At 40.5% G+C, this 21,131-nt stretch overlaps 1 protein-coding gene across 2 annotated transcripts in view; it reads left to right on the plus strand.

Annotated features, from left to right (window-relative positions):
• The window catches only part of cdk1 (cyclin dependent kinase 1), a 35,431-nt gene that overhangs the window by 5,037 nt on the left and 9,263 nt on the right, over positions 1-21,131 (plus strand). For both annotated transcript variants that reach the window (XM_061689684.1, XM_061689686.1), the window contains exons 4-5: positions 5,991-6,114; positions 20,365-20,535. In XM_061689684.1, coding sequence (XP_061545668.1) covers positions 5,991-6,114; positions 20,365-20,535 — 295 coding nt within the window. The remainder of the gene's footprint in view (positions 1-5,990; positions 6,115-20,364; positions 20,536-21,131) is intronic.

Genomic DNA, 21,131 nt, shown 5'->3' on the forward strand with positions numbered 1-21,131 from the left:
ATGCATTGCTTAAAGTACTCCGGCGTATGGATTTTCTTCTTTTTTTTTTTTTTTTTTTTTGACCTGAGTTGCCGTGTGTGTGTTAACTGCATCAGTGTGTCCTGTTCTGTACCAATTTATGCTTGCATATATGGCTTGAAGGATTTTATAACTTTACAGTCCTTCTAAAGATTCTTTGCCAGGAACACCAGTTTGTTTACCATGTCTGGCTTTAGACAGGACCTCTCACAACTAACGTTGCCTGATGTACTGAAAATTCTCTCTGAAGGGCTGGTGGCCTGTACTTTCTTGTTATGCTAGACAGTAGAGGAAAGTTGATTTTGTGTGTTCACCACCACATACGTTTTCATTGTTGCGGACTGCATGTAGGCATTTAGCTCCGCTTACATGGCAACAATGGGATCTGTTAGTACTATCCTTGAAGCAGTTTGCGTGAGACTTCTTTGCCTTGGTGGGTGGGGGTGAAACTTCTTCCACTATTGTGCACTCAGCAGAATTCTAGAAAGCACTGAAAAATGAAATAAATATTAGGTTTTGGTTGCACTATATAGCAGTCTCGTAGCATAATAATGATCATCGCTGTATGAAGAACAATGTTCAGATCAATTTAAACTCAAACCATTACTAAATTGTAAGATAATGCATTTAAATGGAATGAACTGTTTTCATTTAATCCATTCCAACCTTTAGAGTGAGCTTGTTCCTTTGCCTTCATCTCTGACACCAGTCTGGCTCAGTTATGAGTCCATGGACTGGAAGGTTGAGCCGCTTCTGGGCTTGCTCAAGTGCCACTCTCTTCTTCCATCTGTGTGAGAAGTGGCATACGAAGTTTTTGCGGATACCTGTTGCATGGCTGATCCACTGCATTATCTAGAGAAATAGATGTACAATATAAAACAAATATCACAACACAGCTAAATAACTAGACTAAAGCAGATTTGTATTTATTTATTTTTTTCCATCTCTCACTCTCAGTTTTTCTCACACGCACACACACATTCAGTACATACACTCATGCACATACAAGAGAGATGTTACACACCCACCCATTTCTCTTTCTTCTAAAAAGTTATTGAAATAAACACAGCAAAATGTACCCATCGCGAGTTGTAGCCTGTGTCCAAAGATCTGAAGTCAGAGTCCAGCCGCTCACTCCAACGCCTTGGTCATGTTAGATGTGTTATCGGTGGTCACACAAACCTGTTGGTCCTCTTTCAAATCCCAGTCCGCTAATGAATCTCTCATCTCAGGAGCTGTATTCTCTCCAGTATCATTCCCAGGGAAAAAGGACTTCTATAGACATTGGGTCTTGAGTTCGAAGTTCGTATTTATAAAATGGACTGATAAGACTGATCTGTTGACTGGCTCGACCACAAGTCCGTGGTTTCTGCATGAGCAGTCGTGGTTGTAAACTGCAAAGAAGTTGACTGTTGTGATTACCCTCGATTTACTTCCGTCTTTTTTCACTGTGGTCAGGACAGCATTGTCGAGTGTATTATCCAGCCATCACCCTGAACTGGTTGCCAGCCAATCGCAGGGCACACATAAACAACCAACCAGTCACATTTACTCTTACGGGCAATTTAAAGTCTTCAACCTAACATGCATGTTTTTGGGAAGTGGGAGGAAACCGGAGTGCTCGGAGGAAACCCACGCAGGCAGGGGGAGAACATGCAACCCCCACACAGGCGGGGCTGGGATTTGAATCCCGGTCCTCAGAACTGTGAGGCAGATGCTCTAACCAGTCTCTCACCGTGCCACCTCGAGTGTAATATGTGAGGCTTTTATGTTGAAGTTACGTGCTTCCGTAATGCTGAGTATGAAAAGTCATTGTGCGGGCAAGCATAAAGGTGCCATATTTTACCAAACCAACTTTTTGTAGTATTTGGGGTGTAATATTGGCTTTATGGTCCCTCAGTAAATGTGAAATATAAATTAAAATCGTCAGGGATTCTCTGCACAGAGGCCTGAAATCAGGTAATTTGCATTTCTCGAGCTCATCTACATCACTAGCCAAGATATCCGCCTACCTCGCTGCCCTTGAGCAAGCGCCGTCAACATGACAAACGTGCTCTCAAAAGTGGGTCTTCAACATGGAGGCAACAAATCAGAGGAAAGGGGGGGGTGGTCTTCGCCAAATATGGAGTAAGTGAATATGAAATTTCAAAAACACTGCTTATCTGTCAGAGGGGCCTATTCTGGACACTTGTATGATAAAACCAAGGTGTTTTTGGAAAGTAAATTGACACTTTTATACTAAGTCCATATTAGAGAGTCATTCTATGGAGCTCTAAATAGCCAAATTATGGGACCTTTAACTTAAATTTTCGACTGCAGCCTGGCCTTACCGCAGTCGTTGTTCATAGTGTATTTAATGCCACTTAGGAGAAATAAATGTGCGAGGGCTTCGCATGTTCCTTGTACTGTGTTTTGCAGTTTTTTTCAGATGGCTGAAAAAAACATTTTTCAGATGGTTACTTTGCAGCGCAGACAATTCTGCTGCACTCTGAACATATGGCCTCTTGTTTAAAGGTCCCATAATTGGGTGATTTAGACCTCAATAGAGTGACTCTCTAAAATGGACATAGTATAAAAATGTCAATTTCATTTACAAAAACAACTTGGTTTTGTCATAAGAGTGTCCACACGAGTTTGTTGACAGCGCTGGCTCGGGAGACAGTTAGTGACCTAGATAAGCTCGAGAAATCCAAATGACCTGATTTCAAGCGTCTCGGCAGAACCATGTCTCACTCAGGTATGCGTTGCTGATTTTAATTCATGTTTCACATTTATTCAGGCACCACAGAGCCAGTATAACCCTAATACTAGAAAATGTTGGTTTCCTAAAATACGGGAACTTAAGTCTTTTGACTTGAATCAACACGTGCAGAAAACTGATGTCGATCCCTTTCTGAGGTGCTGGCTCTAATCTTTTCTGTACTTGCTTCTCTAGGCATGATTCACTTGAGTAATTCCACTGAGGGTGACTGAGAGGAAGTGCTTCATATGCCGCAGACCGCATTTTAAATGTAAAAAAAAAAATGATGATAAATCGCAGCCGATCAGGCTCATTTAATCGTGGCAGCCAAAATCGCAATCAAGATTAAAATTGAATTGTCCGGCCCTACTCAAGAACCACCTTTTTAATTTACCTTTTTACAATTTAACATTTGATTGACTTACTTCAATTTTACATATGTTAGTTTATTTTTATTATGCATTGTATCTTAACTTTCTGCTTCTACATTTTTAGTCATTTGTTTTTTTTGGGCGGCACGGTGGTTAACACGTCTGCCTCACAGTTCTGAGGACCCGGGTTAAAATCCAGCCTCCTGTGTGGCGTTTGAATGTTCTCCCCTGTGCCTGCATGGGTTTTCACCAGGATACTCCGGTTTCCTCCCACTTCCCAAAAACATGCATGGTAGTTTGATTGAAGACTCTAAATTGCCCGTAGGTGTGAATGGTTGTTTGTCTGTCCCTGTGATTGGCTTGCGACCAATTCTGGGGGTACCCCACCGCTTGCCCAGAGTCAGGCTGGGATAGGCTCCAGCACGGCCGTGACCCTAGTGAGGATAAGCGGTACAAAAATAGATGGATGGGTTTGTTTTTGTCATCTATACATTTTTAGCTTTGATTAATATCTTTTTAGTAATTTATTTCTAGTGTTTTCTCAGGGGGAGCCCTTGCACTGGGAGCCGTGATTGGTCGTGGTCTTGGTGCGGACGGCTCCCTGAAATAGTGTTTCCACACCTTGATGCTCTGTACTCAGCCTCAGGTTATTAGGTCATTACGGTATTTAACCTGTATGTGTGTGTCTTCCGTCCTTGTGGACTAGCGGGTTTGTTTTATCTTTTAAATTAAAAAAATAAAATAATGTAAAGCGGATTGTGCTGCACTTTTTATGAAAGGTGCTTACAAAAAATGTTATTGCCAGCCTGAGAGTTTGCATCAACTGTCACATAAACTGTAATTATACACTATGTGTAATAATAGAAACTGATTTTATCGTCATAGCTGTGGTTGTTATTGAACGTCAACGCTGCAGCACCGAATAGCTTTTAAATTCCCTTACAAAGTTATGGGATTGCAATGACTCGTCGTAGTTTAGCCCTCCAGCATTGCAAGGGAAAATACATTTTCGTAAAACTTTGTTTTGACTATAAAATGTCTGAAATTATGAATTCATAGTTTCACGAAGGTTGGAGACTGCTCTGCTGTGCTGAAAATGTATCCATTTAATTGCCTTCGGCTGTACTTTAATCACATTATAGTCAGCTAAAAAAAAAATCTGTAATCATTCAATCTCCAAATACAACAATATGTAACGAGCAAGAGTAACCAGTCTGTTTTCGCTCTGTGTACATCTACACAACCCAACTGGCTCCCATTACATTCACCCCCTAACCTACTCCCAAGTTTTTGCTCAACGTTGTGTTCTGTGTTACGCTACTAAGTTGACACTTCTCCGCCGTCGGCGACACTGGGGCCCGTGCTGGCATTTGTTAGGAGTGGAGTGCACTTACGGTTGAGCTAAAAGCCCTCTTATGAGAATTAGTGTGGTTTCTGTAACGCACAGCCTAGCTGTCTTCCCATACACGGGCGCCAAGGCAAACTTTTAAACTTTATGAAGCACCCTTTTTAATTTTAAGCATTTGGAAGGGATAAATGTATTTGTGGAAGAAAACGTTCTTGTGGTGTCTACCGTAAGGTTGGTTCCAGAACGTATCCACCGCGTTAAACGGGTTCCGAATAGGAACAACGCCAGAACAACAATGCTTACGTTGGGGCATAAAGTGCTGTTTACCTTTTTACTGTAAGTTGTGATATTAGATTAAAAGTTTGAAGGTAAGTGCTGAAAATGTGCAACAACTGAGAACAATTTAGTACTCAATTGTTGAGATATTAGTGATACTTTTTTTCATGGCTGATTATTAGTAGTCAACCAATATTTGGAGCCGATATTAGTTTGCGGTGAAAGGAAAAATATTGGTAACCGCATTTTGAAACTTCTTTTAAAAAAAAATAATAAAAAATTATATAAAAAAAATAATAATAAAAAATACATACATACACTTAATTAATTTTAAACATTTAACATTTCTTTTTGGGTCCACTATATATCCTGATTGATTTTCTTTAAAATTACATGGAATGAATTGCAATGCTCATTTTTCCATTAGTTTATAAAATACATATTTTGTATGGAACAGCCAGCCATCCATTTTCTGAACCGCTTCTCCTCACTCGGGTCGCTGGCGTGCTGGAGCCTATATCGGGCAGGAGGCGGGGTACACCCTGAACTGGTTGCCAGCCAATCGCAGGGCACATACAAACAAACAAACAACCATTCGCACTCACAGTCACACTTACGGGCAATTTAAAGTCTTCAACCTACCATGCATGTTTTTGGGATGTGGGATGAACCCGGAGTGCCTGGAAAAAACTCGCGCAAGCACGGGGAGAACATGCAAACTCCACACAGGCGGGGCCGGGGATTGAAGCCCTGTCCTCAGAACTGAGAGGTTGACGCCCTAACCAGTCTTCCGCCTTGTGTGGAACAAAATGAATAAAAAACAAAATAAAACAATTATTAGCTCAAAAATCCTCATCAAAATATGTGATTGTTTAACTCATTTTCAAGGAATACAGTAAAAAAAAGAATTAAAATACTGTTTCAAATAACATTTTTGGTCACAGCACAAACTAATGGGTCAAGCGGTGGTTTGTAACTCAAAACTCACAAGTTGGGTTACTCTCACGTTAAGGTACCACTGTACATACAATAAGCAGGTAGTTTTCTAATGCCTCTTTGAAAATATAGACAAATGTTCAATTTGTTCCTCCCCCCACCCCCTAAGTCATGACATCAGTGTCTTCATACTTTGGAAGACATTTACATGCCAAATAAAGTATAATAAATTGTAAATGTACAGTGTATGGAAATGTGCACAATCATCCAATGTTAAAGAAAAGGATGTTTGATTATCCAGACTCCTTGATGTCCTGATGCAGGAGTCCCGTCTCTATCTTATCTTTGAGTTCCTGTCCATGGACCTCAAGAAATACCTGGACTCCATTCCTTCTGGCCAGTACATGGACCTGATGTTAGTCAAGGTAACCCTCAATTTTGTTCTGGAAGTGAATTTTTATAGGTTTGCAGCTCTGACAAAAGGGACAGAACATCCATCCATCCATTTTCTGAGCCGCTTATCCTCACAAGGGTTGCAGGAGTGCTGGAGCCTATCCCAGCTATCATCGGGCAGGAGGCGGGGTACAGCCTGAACTGGATGCCAGCCAATCGCAGGGCACACATAAACAAGCAACCATTCGCACTCGCATTCACACCTAAGGGAAATTTGATTAACCTCCCATCCAGGTTTTGTGGGATGTGGGAGGAAACTGGAGTACCCGGAGGAAACCCACGCAGGCACGGGGAGAACATGCAAACTCCACAGAGGACAATTTGTCCAAATTAAAACATTTTGTCAAGAACATTATCATGCGACAGGTAGTAATAGTTAATAAATTATGGCTTCCATATTTGTCATGTTAATGTTTTTGTTACATCAACTTTGTAATGGACGCTGCAGCCTGTATCAAAGTACCAGTGGATGAGATTTCAATGTGCCATCAAAAATGTCTATGGACTTGCCAATTCTGTTTTCAACCATGGTAGCAAAAAAAGTCTGTCTATTAAAGTGTATTAAATTCGGATTACTCAAATGTCAAAGTTAAAACCCTATTTTGCAAACAAACAACATTGCTGACAGTTTTAATTGGATAGCTTATGTACGGACAATAGTTTTGGTTTCTATTTCTTGCAATGTACTTCTTGTACGTCTTTACTCGCATGGTATTTATATTAAATATTTATATTTCATATACGCAGCCAGACTGGTTAGTGTTCTGAGGACCGGGGTTCAATCCCCGGCCCCGCCTGTGTGGAGTTTGCATGTTCTCCCCGTGCCTGCGTGGGTTTTCTCTGGGCACTCCGGGTTCGTCCCACATCCAGAAAACATGCATGCTAGGTTAATTGAAGACTCTAAATTGCCCGTAGGTGTGAATGTGAGTGCAAATGGTTGTTTGTTTGTATGTGCCCTGCGATTGGCTGGCAACCAGTTCAGGGTGTACCCTGCCTCTTGTCCGATGATCGCTGGGATAGGCTCCAGCACGCCCGCGACCCTAGTGAGGAGAAGCGGCTCAGAAAATGGATGGATTAATATACTTTAAACTTACCCACGTTCTAATGTAAGCGTTACACGATGAGGTTTTTTGGGGCCGATCAGAGAGTTGATTAAAAAAAAATAAAAATCAATCACCGATCCAATCACAAGATGGAGCAATGTGTCAAAGTGATTTGTTGATTTGCTGTATATAGTTGTGTACTGTATACTGAGTATATCTTCAAAAGTATTCTCTAGTCCAGTGATTCCCAACCAGTGTGCTGTGGGACATTAGTGTGCCATGCGCGATCTTCGGGTGTGCCGTGGGAAATTATCTATTTTAACTTAACTCCTCAAAAAATTGTGCTTTACACAATCAGGATTTTTGGGTCTGTTTTATAAAAAAAAAAACAAAAAAAAAAACACAAAAAACAAACAAACAGATCTGATCACAAGAGGGAGCAATGTGTCTGTTTACATGACTTGTTCATTTATTGTATATACTTTTGTACTGTATCCATCCATTTTCTGTACAGCTTATCCTCACAAGGGTTGCGGGCGTGTTTGAGCCCATCCCAGCTCAAATTATTCTCTAGCATTTTAGACAAAAGTTAAAACCTCAATGACCTCTAGGAGGCATTCAAGGATTGGCCACTGACATAAGTTTAGGTCGAAATCAACATTATAGCAACATAACAGAAATAATGGGTGCTCATTTACTGGAATTAAATTACTTTATTGCAATTAAATACTCTTAATTACATGCTTATTCTAACTTTCTAAATGTCCTGGCTATATGGACGCGTGTCCAGAATTTGTGTCCGTTTGGCTTTGCCTTTATTTATTTACGTTTTTGTTTTTTGTTTTTTTTGCGGCATGCTACTCGTGTACATTCTTCAGGTGCCCGATCAAATTTGTTGTGTTGAAGCGTTGAGATGACGTTCCCCGCGACGAACTTAAGTTGTGCGCAGACTGCAAATAAGTTGCACGTTTGTCTGAGACACCGCAAAATAGTCCCACACCGATGACGATTGAAAACAACTTAATTGGGCTTGATGGTTAAAGTACTACGCCACAAGGCTAAAAATAAACTAGCTTTTGGATTCATACGCGACGACGACGCGGAGTAAATTTCTTTTACGGAGCCGATAGATGACGTCATTGATCAGATCGTCAAATTATGACATGAAAGCTGATCATACAATGCTAATGATCGGCCGATATCGATCTGCTTTAAAGTCTACTGCGAACTAATGTATCTTTGATCCTTCTATTTATGCTGGCGAGGCATAGTTACAAACAGAATAAATGCTTTTTTATTCGATGGCATGAAGTACATACAGTAATTACTGTATCTACTTTTTGTGACTTTTTTGTTTGTTGATGCGCCGTGTAGTGTATTGGTTAAAATAAAAATGTAATTTCGGAAAAAGATACGAAGGAAGGTAAATGCCTGCGTTCACTTCCAGTTTAGTCCTATAGACGTTTAACGCAAGAATCAAACAAATTTTGTCTTGTAAAGGGGCACCACGTCACTTTTTATATGTATAAAATTGAGGAAAAATTAAGAGTTCTGACAGAGGCTTATTTAAACTCAAAACACAACCAAGAGTGAAATGTTATGCAATATTTAATTAAATCTATGAGGGATCTATAGGGAAACACAAAGAGGCTAACGAGAGGAAGATAATTAAACTACCGTATTTTCACGACCATAAGGCGCACCGTATAAAAGGCGCAGTCTCAGTTATGGGGTCTATTTCTGTATTTAACACATACATAAGGTGCACCTGTATTATTGGGCGCAGGCAGTGGTAAAACATACACTAGCTTAAAATATACGGTAGAATGCATGCACGCTAGAATGCATGCACGCTAAAGCATATGTATTTAAAAAGGCAGCAGGAGCAAAACTGAGTTCGGTTATACTTTATTGAAGTATTTAACATTTTAGTATTTAACAATGTACTTGTTATTTTGATAATTTTTGATAAATCCTCATCCATAAAACCATCAAAGTCCTCATCTTCTGTATCCGAAATGAACAGCTGGGCAAGTTCTCCATCAAACATGGCGTGTTCCCTCTCGTACTCGTCGGAGTCAGTCTCGTTGCCGGGGGCTGTTCAGCAATGATGCCGGCTTTCGCGAAAGCTCGGACAACAGTCCAAGCAGGTACCTTAGTGCAGCCATCCACAATCCATTCACATATGGTGGCGTAACTCGCCCGGCGATAGATGGCGCCGTTTCATAAAAAGAAAGCACCAAGATGGACCTTCAAAATGTTCGATTTTCATTTCTTCTGCAAATGTTATTGTGCAAATTGTGACTGTAGAGGCGCTTCTCCCGGTTGTTCTTTGATCATTAATTCATTGATCGAATTGGTCTTCCAACTCGGGCCACCTTGCATTGTTTCCGCGGAAACTCTGCTTCGTCTTCTTGACTTGGCGAAGCTCGTTTTCGTGCTTCGTCCACTTGTGAACCATAAATTTGTTGATCTTGAATTCTCTCTAAATTTAACTTATAAAACCTGCAAGAACCCTGTGAATGAATCTAATACAAGTATTTATTAATTATAGCTGTCAAAAAAATGCTATGGGCTTTTTAAAATGAAAGTCAAAAATTGCGCTCACAGCAGTGAACTCCCATCTTATGTACACCCTCAGCGGCACGGCGCTGCACCAATCCACCGCAGCAGAACATGTACAACGAAAGAGATGGTTGATGGCAAACTGCGCTCTGGAAAAAAGGTGTTAACAGTTCTGGGGCCACCCATTGAGAGCCTAGGACAATGTTGTTGTTTTTTTTTTCCCCCCCTCCCCTTTCTACTTCCTCCTCCTCTCCAGACGTCAGCGCGAGTATAAAGAAGCCGTAAGTCTTCACAAGGTTTTCACACACTGTTGCTGGTATTTTGGTCCATTCCTCCATGCAGATCTCCTCTAGAGCAGTGATGTTTTCGGGCTGTTCCTGGGCAACACAAAGTTTTAACTCCTTCCAAAGATTTTTTTATGGGGTTGAGATCTGGAGACTGTCTAGGCCACTCCAGGACCTTGAAATGCTTCTTACCAAGCCACTCCTTTGTTGCCCGTGGGGTGTTTGGGATCATTGTCATGCTGAAAAATCTAGCCATGTTTCATCTTCAATGGCCTTGCTGATGGAAGGAAAATCTCACGATACATGGTCCCATTCAGTCTTTCCTTTACCCAGATTAGTTGTCCAGGGGCCTCATGTATAAAAGGTGCGTACGCGCAAAAACGTGGCATCTGTTCTTTTTCACAGTAAAGTTCAGATGTATCAAGAGTGACCCGTCAACTGCATGGCTGGCGTACGCACGATTCTGCAGCTTTTGGTGCTTCGGCGACACTTAGTGATGCTGGGAAACTGTTCTCATAAAGCTGCACACCAGAGACACATGAATAATTAGCACTGATGAACAATTCATGCCCGGCAACATTTTATTTCAACAATGCAATTGAGGCAATGACTGAGAATTCATTTAACCAGTGTATTTAATGAAACACTGATATTTGTGAGGACACCTATTAATTGATCAAGGTGATCACCATTGGGGCATTTATCTATTGCCCCAATCTCTTTGTGACTCCAGCACATGCACTGAAAAAAAGTCCTTTGAATTTACTTCATTTGAACATGTGCATCGGTTGCACATGATTAAAATGTTTAAATTGACATTTACCCCTCTTCTCCTAAAAATAAAACATGATTTTTTTTTTTTGTCAGTGTGCGTGTTCTCTCCTGTATTAAAATAATAAATTGAGTAATAATAAAAGGAGTAAAAGTTTTTGCTATCCTCTTTGATATGCTGATTTGCTTCTATTTGATTTCAAAAGATTTATGACAAATACCACACACACACACTTACGCATGAACCTTTATCTCACAGGGCTGAGTGTAGGTTACTGTTTAAACACATTTGTTATGAGTTCTAAAAATGCGTGGTATTAACCTATGTGGGGTGATCATAGTCAGCCACATGCCCTCCCATCACCCATGAGCGCAGCGATTCTCTCCTCGAACGGGGTGAGGCCCTCCGCGCCGGTTCTTCCGCCTTTTTTTTGGCCACACTTTGGCAGTGGGCAGCTGTCCTCCGCTTCACATCCACCTTAATGTCTGACCACTTCTTTTTTTAGTTCAGCGTGAGTGCGCTGTTCCGACCCCGCAGCATTGACAGCCGCACGCGCGCTGTCCCATTCACTCCTCTTTCGCGTGTTGTTAACGTCTTGCGTGCCTCCACTTCATTGAGCAACTTCACATTCAGAAAATGTATTTTTCTTCATTACCTTGCTCATTTTCCTTTTTTCTGATCAAGCAGAGATCGGCATCTCAGGTGCAGGGTTCATTTGTCATTTGCATATTCAAACATTTTCTGGATTTGAGCGTACGCCATGTTTTAGTAGGAAATCCACACAAGTCTTTGTACATGAGGACCCTGGTCCTTTTGCAGAAAAACAGACCTAAAGCATGATGTTTCCACCCACATGCTTCACAGTAGGTATGGTGTGCTTTGGATGCAACTCAGCTCTCTTTCTCCTCCAAACACGACAAGTTGAGTTTTTACCAAAACGTTCTATTTTGGTTTCATCCGACCATATGACATTCTCCCAATCCTCTTCTGGGTCATTCAAATGCTCTCTAGCAAACTTCGGGTGGGCCTGGACATGTATTTGTTTAAGCAGGGAGACATGTCTGGTACTGCAGGATTTGAGTCCCTGGCGGCGTAATGTGTTATTGATGGTAGCCTTTGTTACTTTGGTCCCAGCTGTCTGCAGGTCATTCAATACATTCCCCCGTGTGGTTCTGGGATTTTTGCTCACCGTTCTTGTGATCATTTTGACCCCATGGGGTGAGATCTTGCGTGGAGCCCGAGATTGAGGGAGATTATCAGTGGTCTTGTATGACTTCCATTTTCTAATAATTGCTCCCACAATTGATTTCTTCACACCAAGCTGCTTACCTATTGCAGAGTCAGTCTTCCCAGCCAGGTGCAGGTCTACAATTTTGTTTCTGGTGCCCTTTGACAGCTCTTTGGCCTTGGCCATAGTGGAGTTTGGAGTGTGACTGTTTGAGGTTGTGGAAGGATGTCTTTTTTTATTATGACTGTCGCACAGAAATGTCCTTGACAACATTTTCAGAATTTTGGAAATTCAGGCAAATTGTTCTGGGAGTAAATTATTATAGGTTGGCAGCTCTGCTTTTGACATCTGAAATGATCATTTTTCTTTTCCTGTTTGCTATTTTTTGTTTATTTCTGCATGCAAAATAATTAATAATAATAATTGGGAAATCTGTAAAAAAAAAAAAAATGTTTTAACTTAAATTATTGACCTGCAGCAAACTAAAAAGGAAGTCTACTTCTGTATGCGTTATTTTTTCACTTGTACTGGAGCGTGAACATCAGCGCATAGCGTCTGCACATCAGGGCTGTAAAACTAGATTCGAAATAGGTTTTCCTTTGACGGGCAGTTTTGCTTATTTTATTTGAGGCATGGTAAAAGCAAGGGTTTTCCATCCATCTATCCATTATCTGAACCGCTTCTCCTCACTAGGGTCGCGGGCATGCTGTCCTATCCCTGCTGTCATCGGGCAGGAGGCGGGGTACACCCTGAACTGGTTGCCAGCCAATCGCAGGGCAACATAGAAACAAACAACCATTCGCACTCACAGTCATGCCTACGGGCAATTTAGATTCTCCAATTAATGCATGTTTTTGGGATGTGGGAGGAAACTGGAGTGCCCGGAGAAAACCCACGCAGGCACGGGGAGAACATGCAAACTCCACACAGGCGGGGCTGGGGATTGAACCCGGGTCCTCAGAACTATGAGGCTGACGCTCTAACTAGTCGTCCACCGTGCCGCCCTAAATGTAGGGTTGAAGCTATCGAATATTTTATTACTCAAGGATCCTCTGAAATCCTCTTCCATTTGGGTACACAACCCATTTTAGCCGTTATTCCTCTCTGACCACATTTGCCACGGTTTTTACCTACTGTACGGCTCACAGTGTAGCCACTTGCAGATCAGATGGTAGTAGACTGGCCATATGTCACAGTTGGCTACACTGAGCAAAACGTTTAAGCACCCTGTAAGTAACTTCAGTGTTGGATGAGTTCTTTTTCTATGCAAACTAGTTCAAAAAACGTTCAGTTCACCAAAAATGAACTTGTTCATATTTATAAAAAAAAATTGGAACTAAGTTTACTGTTCCAAAAATTAACTCGCTCGGTTCTTGTTCTCTCAATATGGTGCTGACCGGGATATTTCCCTCAATGCTGGCATTTGATTTCCGCCATGTTGGGACCCATTCAGTCCACACAAGAAGACAGCTGCAGCTTTCACCCTACAATTTCAAAAACATGAGGAAATACTTGTTGCTTGTTTTTTTTAAAAAAAACAGGAGTTAAAACAAAAACAGGATTTTTGTCCTAAATATGCAAACAAAATCATGCAACACATTATGACAGGAACGATGGTGAAAGGACATTGATAACGTTGCATTCCTTGCAGCTCTCGCTGACGATAACCATTTTATCTGAGCTATTCCTCTATTACAAACAAATCAATTCAATTTTATGACAGTGAGATTATAGGGTTTTAACTAAAGCATTCTGATACGATGTTACTAATATTTTTTTTTCCAATTATGTGTACTGTATTACTACAGAACCAAAGAACATTCACTCCCATTCAAGCAGTCTGAATGTACCTTGCGCCTCACCAGCTGCGATGTAAATATGAGTGACAGCAGTGGCTGCACTGAATCTGAAATCAAATACGGAGTTTATGATAAGGATTATCCCCTGAGAAATGAAAGCTCACATACTGTGCAGTTTCTTCAGCTGGTATACCCTTCGTCTTTGATGGAGAGAAACCTCGTGTTGCAACCTTTAACGTTACTGGTGCTCGCCTTGCATTTTACCATGAAATATTAACACACTTGCACCAGTTTCTGTCTTTTGCTATTGCATTTTCCCCATCAATTCAGCCTTACCCTTCCCATGCCAGTGACCAAGCTTCGCTTCACTTCCACCTTTTTAAGTAACGAAAAGTCGCATTGTCACGTCAGTCGAATATAACGAACAATCTGTGATCCGCAGTTCTGCTTCTGTGTTTTGTGGTGCAAATTTTGACTCCGCAAATAGCGATGCGAGACTGCTTAAGTTGACCCTTGTAAAACATAATGTTATACAGCGGCTGAAATAAGTACAACACATTTGTCTCACTAAATTGACATTGACATAGATTTTACCAGGCGTTGGGAACAACCCAAGTAATCCATACATACAAAGAAAATTGAACAAATAAGCTCATAAATTAAGTTGTGTGTAATGTGAACTCACACAGGAAAAAGTATTGACCACACCAACTGGTATTTATTTAATACTTTGTCCAAAAGCCTTTGTTTGCAATGACAGCTTCAAGAAAGTCTTGTGCGTTGCTCTGGTGTGATTTTTGGCCCATTCCTCCATACAAGCAGTCTTTAAATCTTGAAGGTTCCATGGGCTTCTTTTATGGACCGAGAGTTTCAGTTCTTTACAAAGATTTTCGATTGGAGTCAAGTCAGGTGATTGGCTCGGCCATTCTAGCAGCTTTATTTTTTTTTCTGTGAAAACAGTTTGGTTTCCTTGACTGTATGTTTTGGATCATTCTCCTGCTGCTTTCCTCATAGATCATAGAGGATTTTTGTCAAGAATGTCTCTGTAGATTTGCCCATTCGTCCTTCCTTCAATAATGTGAAGTTTATCAGTACCGTTTGCTAAAAAGCAGCCCCACACCATCATGTTCCCACCTCCGAACTTCACTGTTGGTGTTGTGTTTTTAAGGTGATGTGCAGTGACATTTCTCCTCCAAACGTGGTGTGCATTATTGCAACCAAACAGTTAAATGTTGCTCTCCTCTGACCAGACTATATTCTCCCAGTATTTTACTTGCTTGTCCAAATGTTGTTCAGCAAACGTTAAATGACGTTTGACATGCTTTTTTTTTTTCTCAGCAATGGGGTCTTGCGTGGTGAGCGTGCATACAGGCCATGGTGGCGGAGTGCATTACTCACTGTTTTCCCTGTGACAACAGTACCTGGTAATTCCAGATCTTTTTGAAGTTCTCCAAAGGTAGTCCTTGGCTCTTGGACAACTCTCTTTATTTTTTTTTGCACTCCTCTGTCAGAAATCTTGTGAGGACCACCTGATCGAGGCAAATTTATGGTGGTATGATTGGCTTTCCACTTACGTAATATGGCCCCAACCGTACTCAGTGGAACTTTCATAAGCTTAGATAAGCACCTGTAACCAATGCCATCGTTATGTTTTGTAACTGTTAGTTTGGGGTGGTCTTAAGACAGCTCTCTGCTCTTACCCATCATGAGATGTGTCTTGGCTCACACCTTGGCAATGAAACCTTTTTGTTGGGCATCAATTAGGACAGAACCAGCTGATATTCATTAGCACTGACAAGGTGCTCGATTGCTGTTTGATTATTGATAGATTTTAGGTGTTGCTTTAGCTTTCCATGGCTTTTTTGCACCGCTGTGTTCAATACTTTTTCCCACTGTCATTTCACATTTTTACATACCTTAATTTCTGAGCTTTTTTGTTCTACTTTATTTGTATGTATGGATTACTTGGGTTGTTGCCAACATCTGAACATTTCATGTCAATAGCACTAGCACCTTCAGAAAGATATTTTGTGAGAAAACTGGTGACGTGTTAAAATACTTATTCGAGCCGCTGTAAATGGTAGGCTTTGTACCAGGGGTGGGCAAACTATGGCCCGCGGACAACATCCGGCCCGTTGACCATCTCAGTCCGCCAAAGATTGGTACAGAATCGCCCAAATCATACGAAAATCATGACTAATGCCGAGTGGGTCCACCAGGTTGTGCTGTAATGCCGAGTGGGTCCACCAGGTTGTGCTGTAATGCCCAGTGGGTCCACCAGGTTGTGCTGTAATGCCCAGTCGTTCCAGTAGGTACAGTGATACATTGACTTGACTTTGGCTGTTCTGTTTTTACACTGCAACTGCTCTGAACCCTTCTTCAACCATGAGTGAGCCAAAGCAAAGAAATGTCGACAGTGAGTGCCAAGTGTTTAATATAGAATGGACTACTAAATACTTTTTGACTGAAGTCTGGTCAAAGGCTGTTCGTCTAATTTAAGAAACCATTGCGCTTTTAGAGGGATATAACATCAGCTGTCACTTTTCTACCAAGCATGCTGATTATGCTAACAGCCAATCAAAGCAGGAAATGATTGCTACGGCTCAGCAGTTGAAATCAAGCTTGCAGGCTCAACAAAACACCTTTATCTGACAAACTACTATCCCAGATTCAGTCACACAAGATCCTGAAACAGCACCACGGGAGCTGCAGATGGAACTGATTTATCTCCAATTTGATACAGTCTTGAAAGAGAAGTTCAACTCTCAAAGTGCATGAGTTTTATGCTTCTTTAAGCTCAGACAAATTGCCAAAAATCCAGAAGATGGCACAGAGGATGCTGACGGTGGCTCTACATATGTGTGTGAACAGACTTTTAGCGTGACGAACACCAACAAAACATCCTACAGATCCCAGCTGAGTGAAGAACACCTCAGATGTGTTCTGAGAATTTCCACAACAAAACTAACACCAGACTTTGATGCACTGGCAAAAAAAAAGGTGATCAATAAAACACTGTTCCCATTAAAAGTAAATCTAAGTATTAACACTATAATGCTTTTTTTTTTTTTTTTTTTATATATATATATATATATATATATATAAATATGTAAGGCTTGGGCGGCCTGTCAAATTTTAAGTCAATGTGGCCCGTGAGACAAAACGTTTGCCCACCCTTGCTTTACACAGATTTTTGGGGTTGATCAGCGAGTTAAAAAAAAAAACAACGATATCCGATCAAAAGATGGAGCAATGTGTCTATTTCATTGACTTCTTCATTTATTGTCTATACTTGTGAACTTAATTGCTAAATAAAATTATATTTACAATAAATAATTTATTTGTTCATGTTTCATGCCAGTGAGGCATAGTGACAGACAGAACAAATGGTTTTCTATTAGATGGCAGAAACTACATACAGTAATTAATGTATGTACTTTTTGTGACATTTTTGTTTGTTGGTGTGCCGTGAGAGTTTTCAATTGTAAAATATGTGCTTTCACTCAAAGGTTTGAAATCACTGCTCTAGTCAGAGCATGTATTCTAATCAGTCAGGTCTAACCAACATTACATGACAGAAATAGTGGCTGCTAACTTACTGTAATTAAATTACTTTACTGTAATTACTTGAAACAAACAAAAACTTTAGACAGATCGCCTGCATGTTAGCTTACAACCGTTAGTGCTAGCACTAGCTTCGTAGGCTACATAGCGTTTAGTTGTCTGCTTGCGAGTGGTATAGTATTAAAAGTACATAAACATACCTCAAGCAAGCCTTAAATGAACGTCCTCTCCCGTGCACCGGTGACCGCCAACACATTTTCCCCCCCCCCCCCATTTTGTTATAAACACATGGCGCGATCCATTATTGTTGTCATCGCCATGGTAATGAGTAGACTTTACACCGATTTTATCGGCCTTATCGGTATCTGCCGATAATTGACATTTTATGGTGATCGGCTTTGTCATAATTAGCTGATCCGCAAAAGACGCCTCCATTGTGCACAGTATATTTGAATCCAAAAGCTAGTTTGTTTTTAGCTTTGTCACAGTCCTGTAAATATCTGACGGCCAATAAAGTTATCCGTCCATCCATTTTCTGAGCCGCTTATCCTCACAAGGGTCGCGGGAGTGCTGGAGCCTATCCCTGCTTTCATCGGGCAGGAGGCGGGGTACATCCTGAACTGGTTTCCAGCCAATCCCAGGGCACATGGAAACAAACAACCATTCACACTCACATATACACCTAGGGGCAATTTAGAGACTTCAATTAACCTACCATGCATGTTTTTGGTATGTGGGAGGAAACCGGAGTGCCCGAAGAAACCCCACGCAGGCAGGGGGAGATCAAACCACAAGACAAATTTGCTCTTTCATGATTGTACTATGTCAGACTACTGCAATAAAATCTGGTATTCCGATACCACCGCATCCCATTTTTTACGATCACTGGACTTCATCGTGTCAACTCAAACGCGACTGAATACACTCGTTAGCATGGCGACAACAACAATAATGGATCGCGCCGTGTGTTTGTAAGAACAAAATGGGGAAAAACGTGTGTTGGTGGTCACCGGTGCTCAGGACAGGAGAGGACGGTCGTTTAAGGCTTGCTTGAGGTATGTTCGCATACTTCTAATACGATACGGCTTGCAAGCAGGGAACAAAACCTTATGTACCCTTCAAGCTAGTGGTAGCACAAACGGTCGCACGTAAACATGCCGCCGTTCCGTCAAATCATGCTCTAAAGTTTCAGTGTGGGTAAAATAATTGAATTGCAGTAAGTTAGCACACATTATTTCTGTCATGTAATGTTGGAATACACGATCTGACTGGAGCAGTGATTTCCTTCATGGAGCCAAGGAACATATTTTACAATTGAAAAATCTCATGGCACACCAACAAACAATGTCACAAAAAGTGGATACATTAATTATTGTATGTATTTACTGCCATCTAATAGAAGACCATTTATCATTTGTTCTGTCTGTCACTAAGCCTCAGTGGCATAAATAGATGAACAAAGATACATTATTTATTGTAAATATAATTTTTGGAGCAATTAAGTATACAAGTATATACAGTAAATGAACAGGTCATTTAGACACATTCCTCCATGTGATCTGTTATCGGTTTTTTTTTTTGTTTTTTTTTTGTTTTAAAACCTGATCGGTCCTAATTTTTGTAAAGCCTAGTAACTAGTGTATCTGGTCGCGTTTGAGTTGACAAGATGATGAAGCCCACTGATCATAAAAAACGGGATCCTGCGGTATCGGAATACAATATGTTATTGCAGTCGTCTGACAGTGCAATCGTGGAAGACCAAATGTGTTGTATGTCCCACACCGCCGGCACCTTATTTTTAAATTTTGTTTTAATTTTATTTTTTTTAAATAACTTTATTGATGGTCAGATATTTACAGTACTACGTCTAAAGACATGACAAGGCTAAAAATAAACTCGTTTGCATTAGTCTTTACACGATCAGGATTTTTGGGGCCAATCAGCGAGTCACCATCACCGATCCGATCACAAGATGGAGGAATGACGTGTTGTCTGTTCCACACTGCCGACATGTTTTTAAAAAAATGTAAATAAATTAAAAATAACTTTATTAGCCGTCAAATATTTACAGGACTTCGCCAAAAAAAACATGGGACAAGGCTAAAAGTAAACCAGCTTTTGGATTCAAATATACTGTGCACGATGGCAACGTGTGGAGTAAATGTCTTTTGCGGAGCCGATCAATGACGTCATTGATCGTATAGCCGAATTAGGACATTTAAGCCGATCAGCATAAATGTTAATTATCGGCCAATACCGATAAGGCCGATAAAAGTCTAGTTTGCATTCAAATATACTGTACACGATCGCAATGCGGAGTAAAATGTATTTTGCAGAGCCGATCATCTGCAAATTATGACATTGAATCCTATCAGCATGACATGCTGATTATCGGCCAATCAGAGAAGTGTAAAGTCTAGTAAATAGACAGTGCCTTGAGCAGGTTGGCCCTGCTGCGATACGTCAGTGCGTTCAACATGTTAGATGTGGCCATATTAGCCACAAAATCTGTAAATTATACTTGTATTTCGGGTTGATGGGTGACGGAATGTCACGATCGTAACCCAATCATCGACGGGGTGTGGGTGACCCACCTCCCACTCTTAAAAAAAAAAAAAACCAAAATAAATAAAATAAAATAAAATTTGCTCCATCTGTGCTACCCTTAACGCATGGCCCTTCGTGTGATGCTATGCACTGTATTTCCGCACTACTACAAAATACAACCACAATAGTAAACACATTGCATATTTTTTTCCCTTCTTAAGGTTGTTTAACACAGCAAAATTTGAATCTCAAGATTTTTCCCCGTGTACCTTTTTTTGTTTTTTTGATTGGAGAGACATTGATACCAGAAATTTTATACTTTATGCGTGTTCTTATCATTACTGCTTTGCTCTGTTTCTGTTCATTTATTTTCATACCATCACGTACCTTTTCATATTCTTCTTCTCACCCCCTCTTTAGAGCTACATTTACCAGATCTTAGAGGGTATATATTTCTGTCATTGTCGACGAGTCCTGCATCGTGACCTGAAGCCCCAGAACCTTTTGATTGACAACAAGGGAGTTATCAAACTGGCTGACTTTGGACTTGCTCGGGCCTTTGGTGTTCCTGTCAGGGTTTATACCCATGAGGTGAGAATTTTTTTTAATTTAGGCTTCCTTGAGTTTAATTCCATAAAGCCACCCACACATTGAATGACACGAATGAACTTGAAGGAATTGGACAATCTCAAACAAACTACAGTTGGCGACTGACTAGTGCTGTATGATTATGGCCAAAATAATAGTCATGATTTTTTTTTATCAATATTGTAATTGTGATTATTCCTCATGTTAGGGAAATATCTTTATTTTTTTATTGCACTACCTTTTAACAAACTATGTAACAGTTTTCATTTCAAAATTAATCTTAAGTGATGGATAATAAAAAATTTAAAAAATACCCAAAAAATGATACATTAGAAAGGGGGAACTGAATAAATGTGCTATTACAAAGTGGAGTCATGAGTTTGAAGCAAATACAAATTATAATTAATGGAAGCAAATACAGTTTATGCATAGAATGCATTAGGCTGCAAGCACTTACTTCATTTGAAAATCACTGTCAATATAGTGAATTGTCAAAGACTATGTATATGTTGTTCTGCTTGACCATTGATTAGTCGTGCATGGACACAAACTGCAAAGAACTCAGAAGTTGTGATTTCCCTCTCTATTTACTTAAAAGT

This window comes from Phycodurus eques, chromosome 11, assembly GCF_024500275.1.
Source record: "Phycodurus eques isolate BA_2022a chromosome 11, UOR_Pequ_1.1, whole genome shotgun sequence".
NCBI lineage: Eukaryota > Metazoa > Chordata > Actinopteri > Syngnathiformes > Syngnathidae > Phycodurus > Phycodurus eques.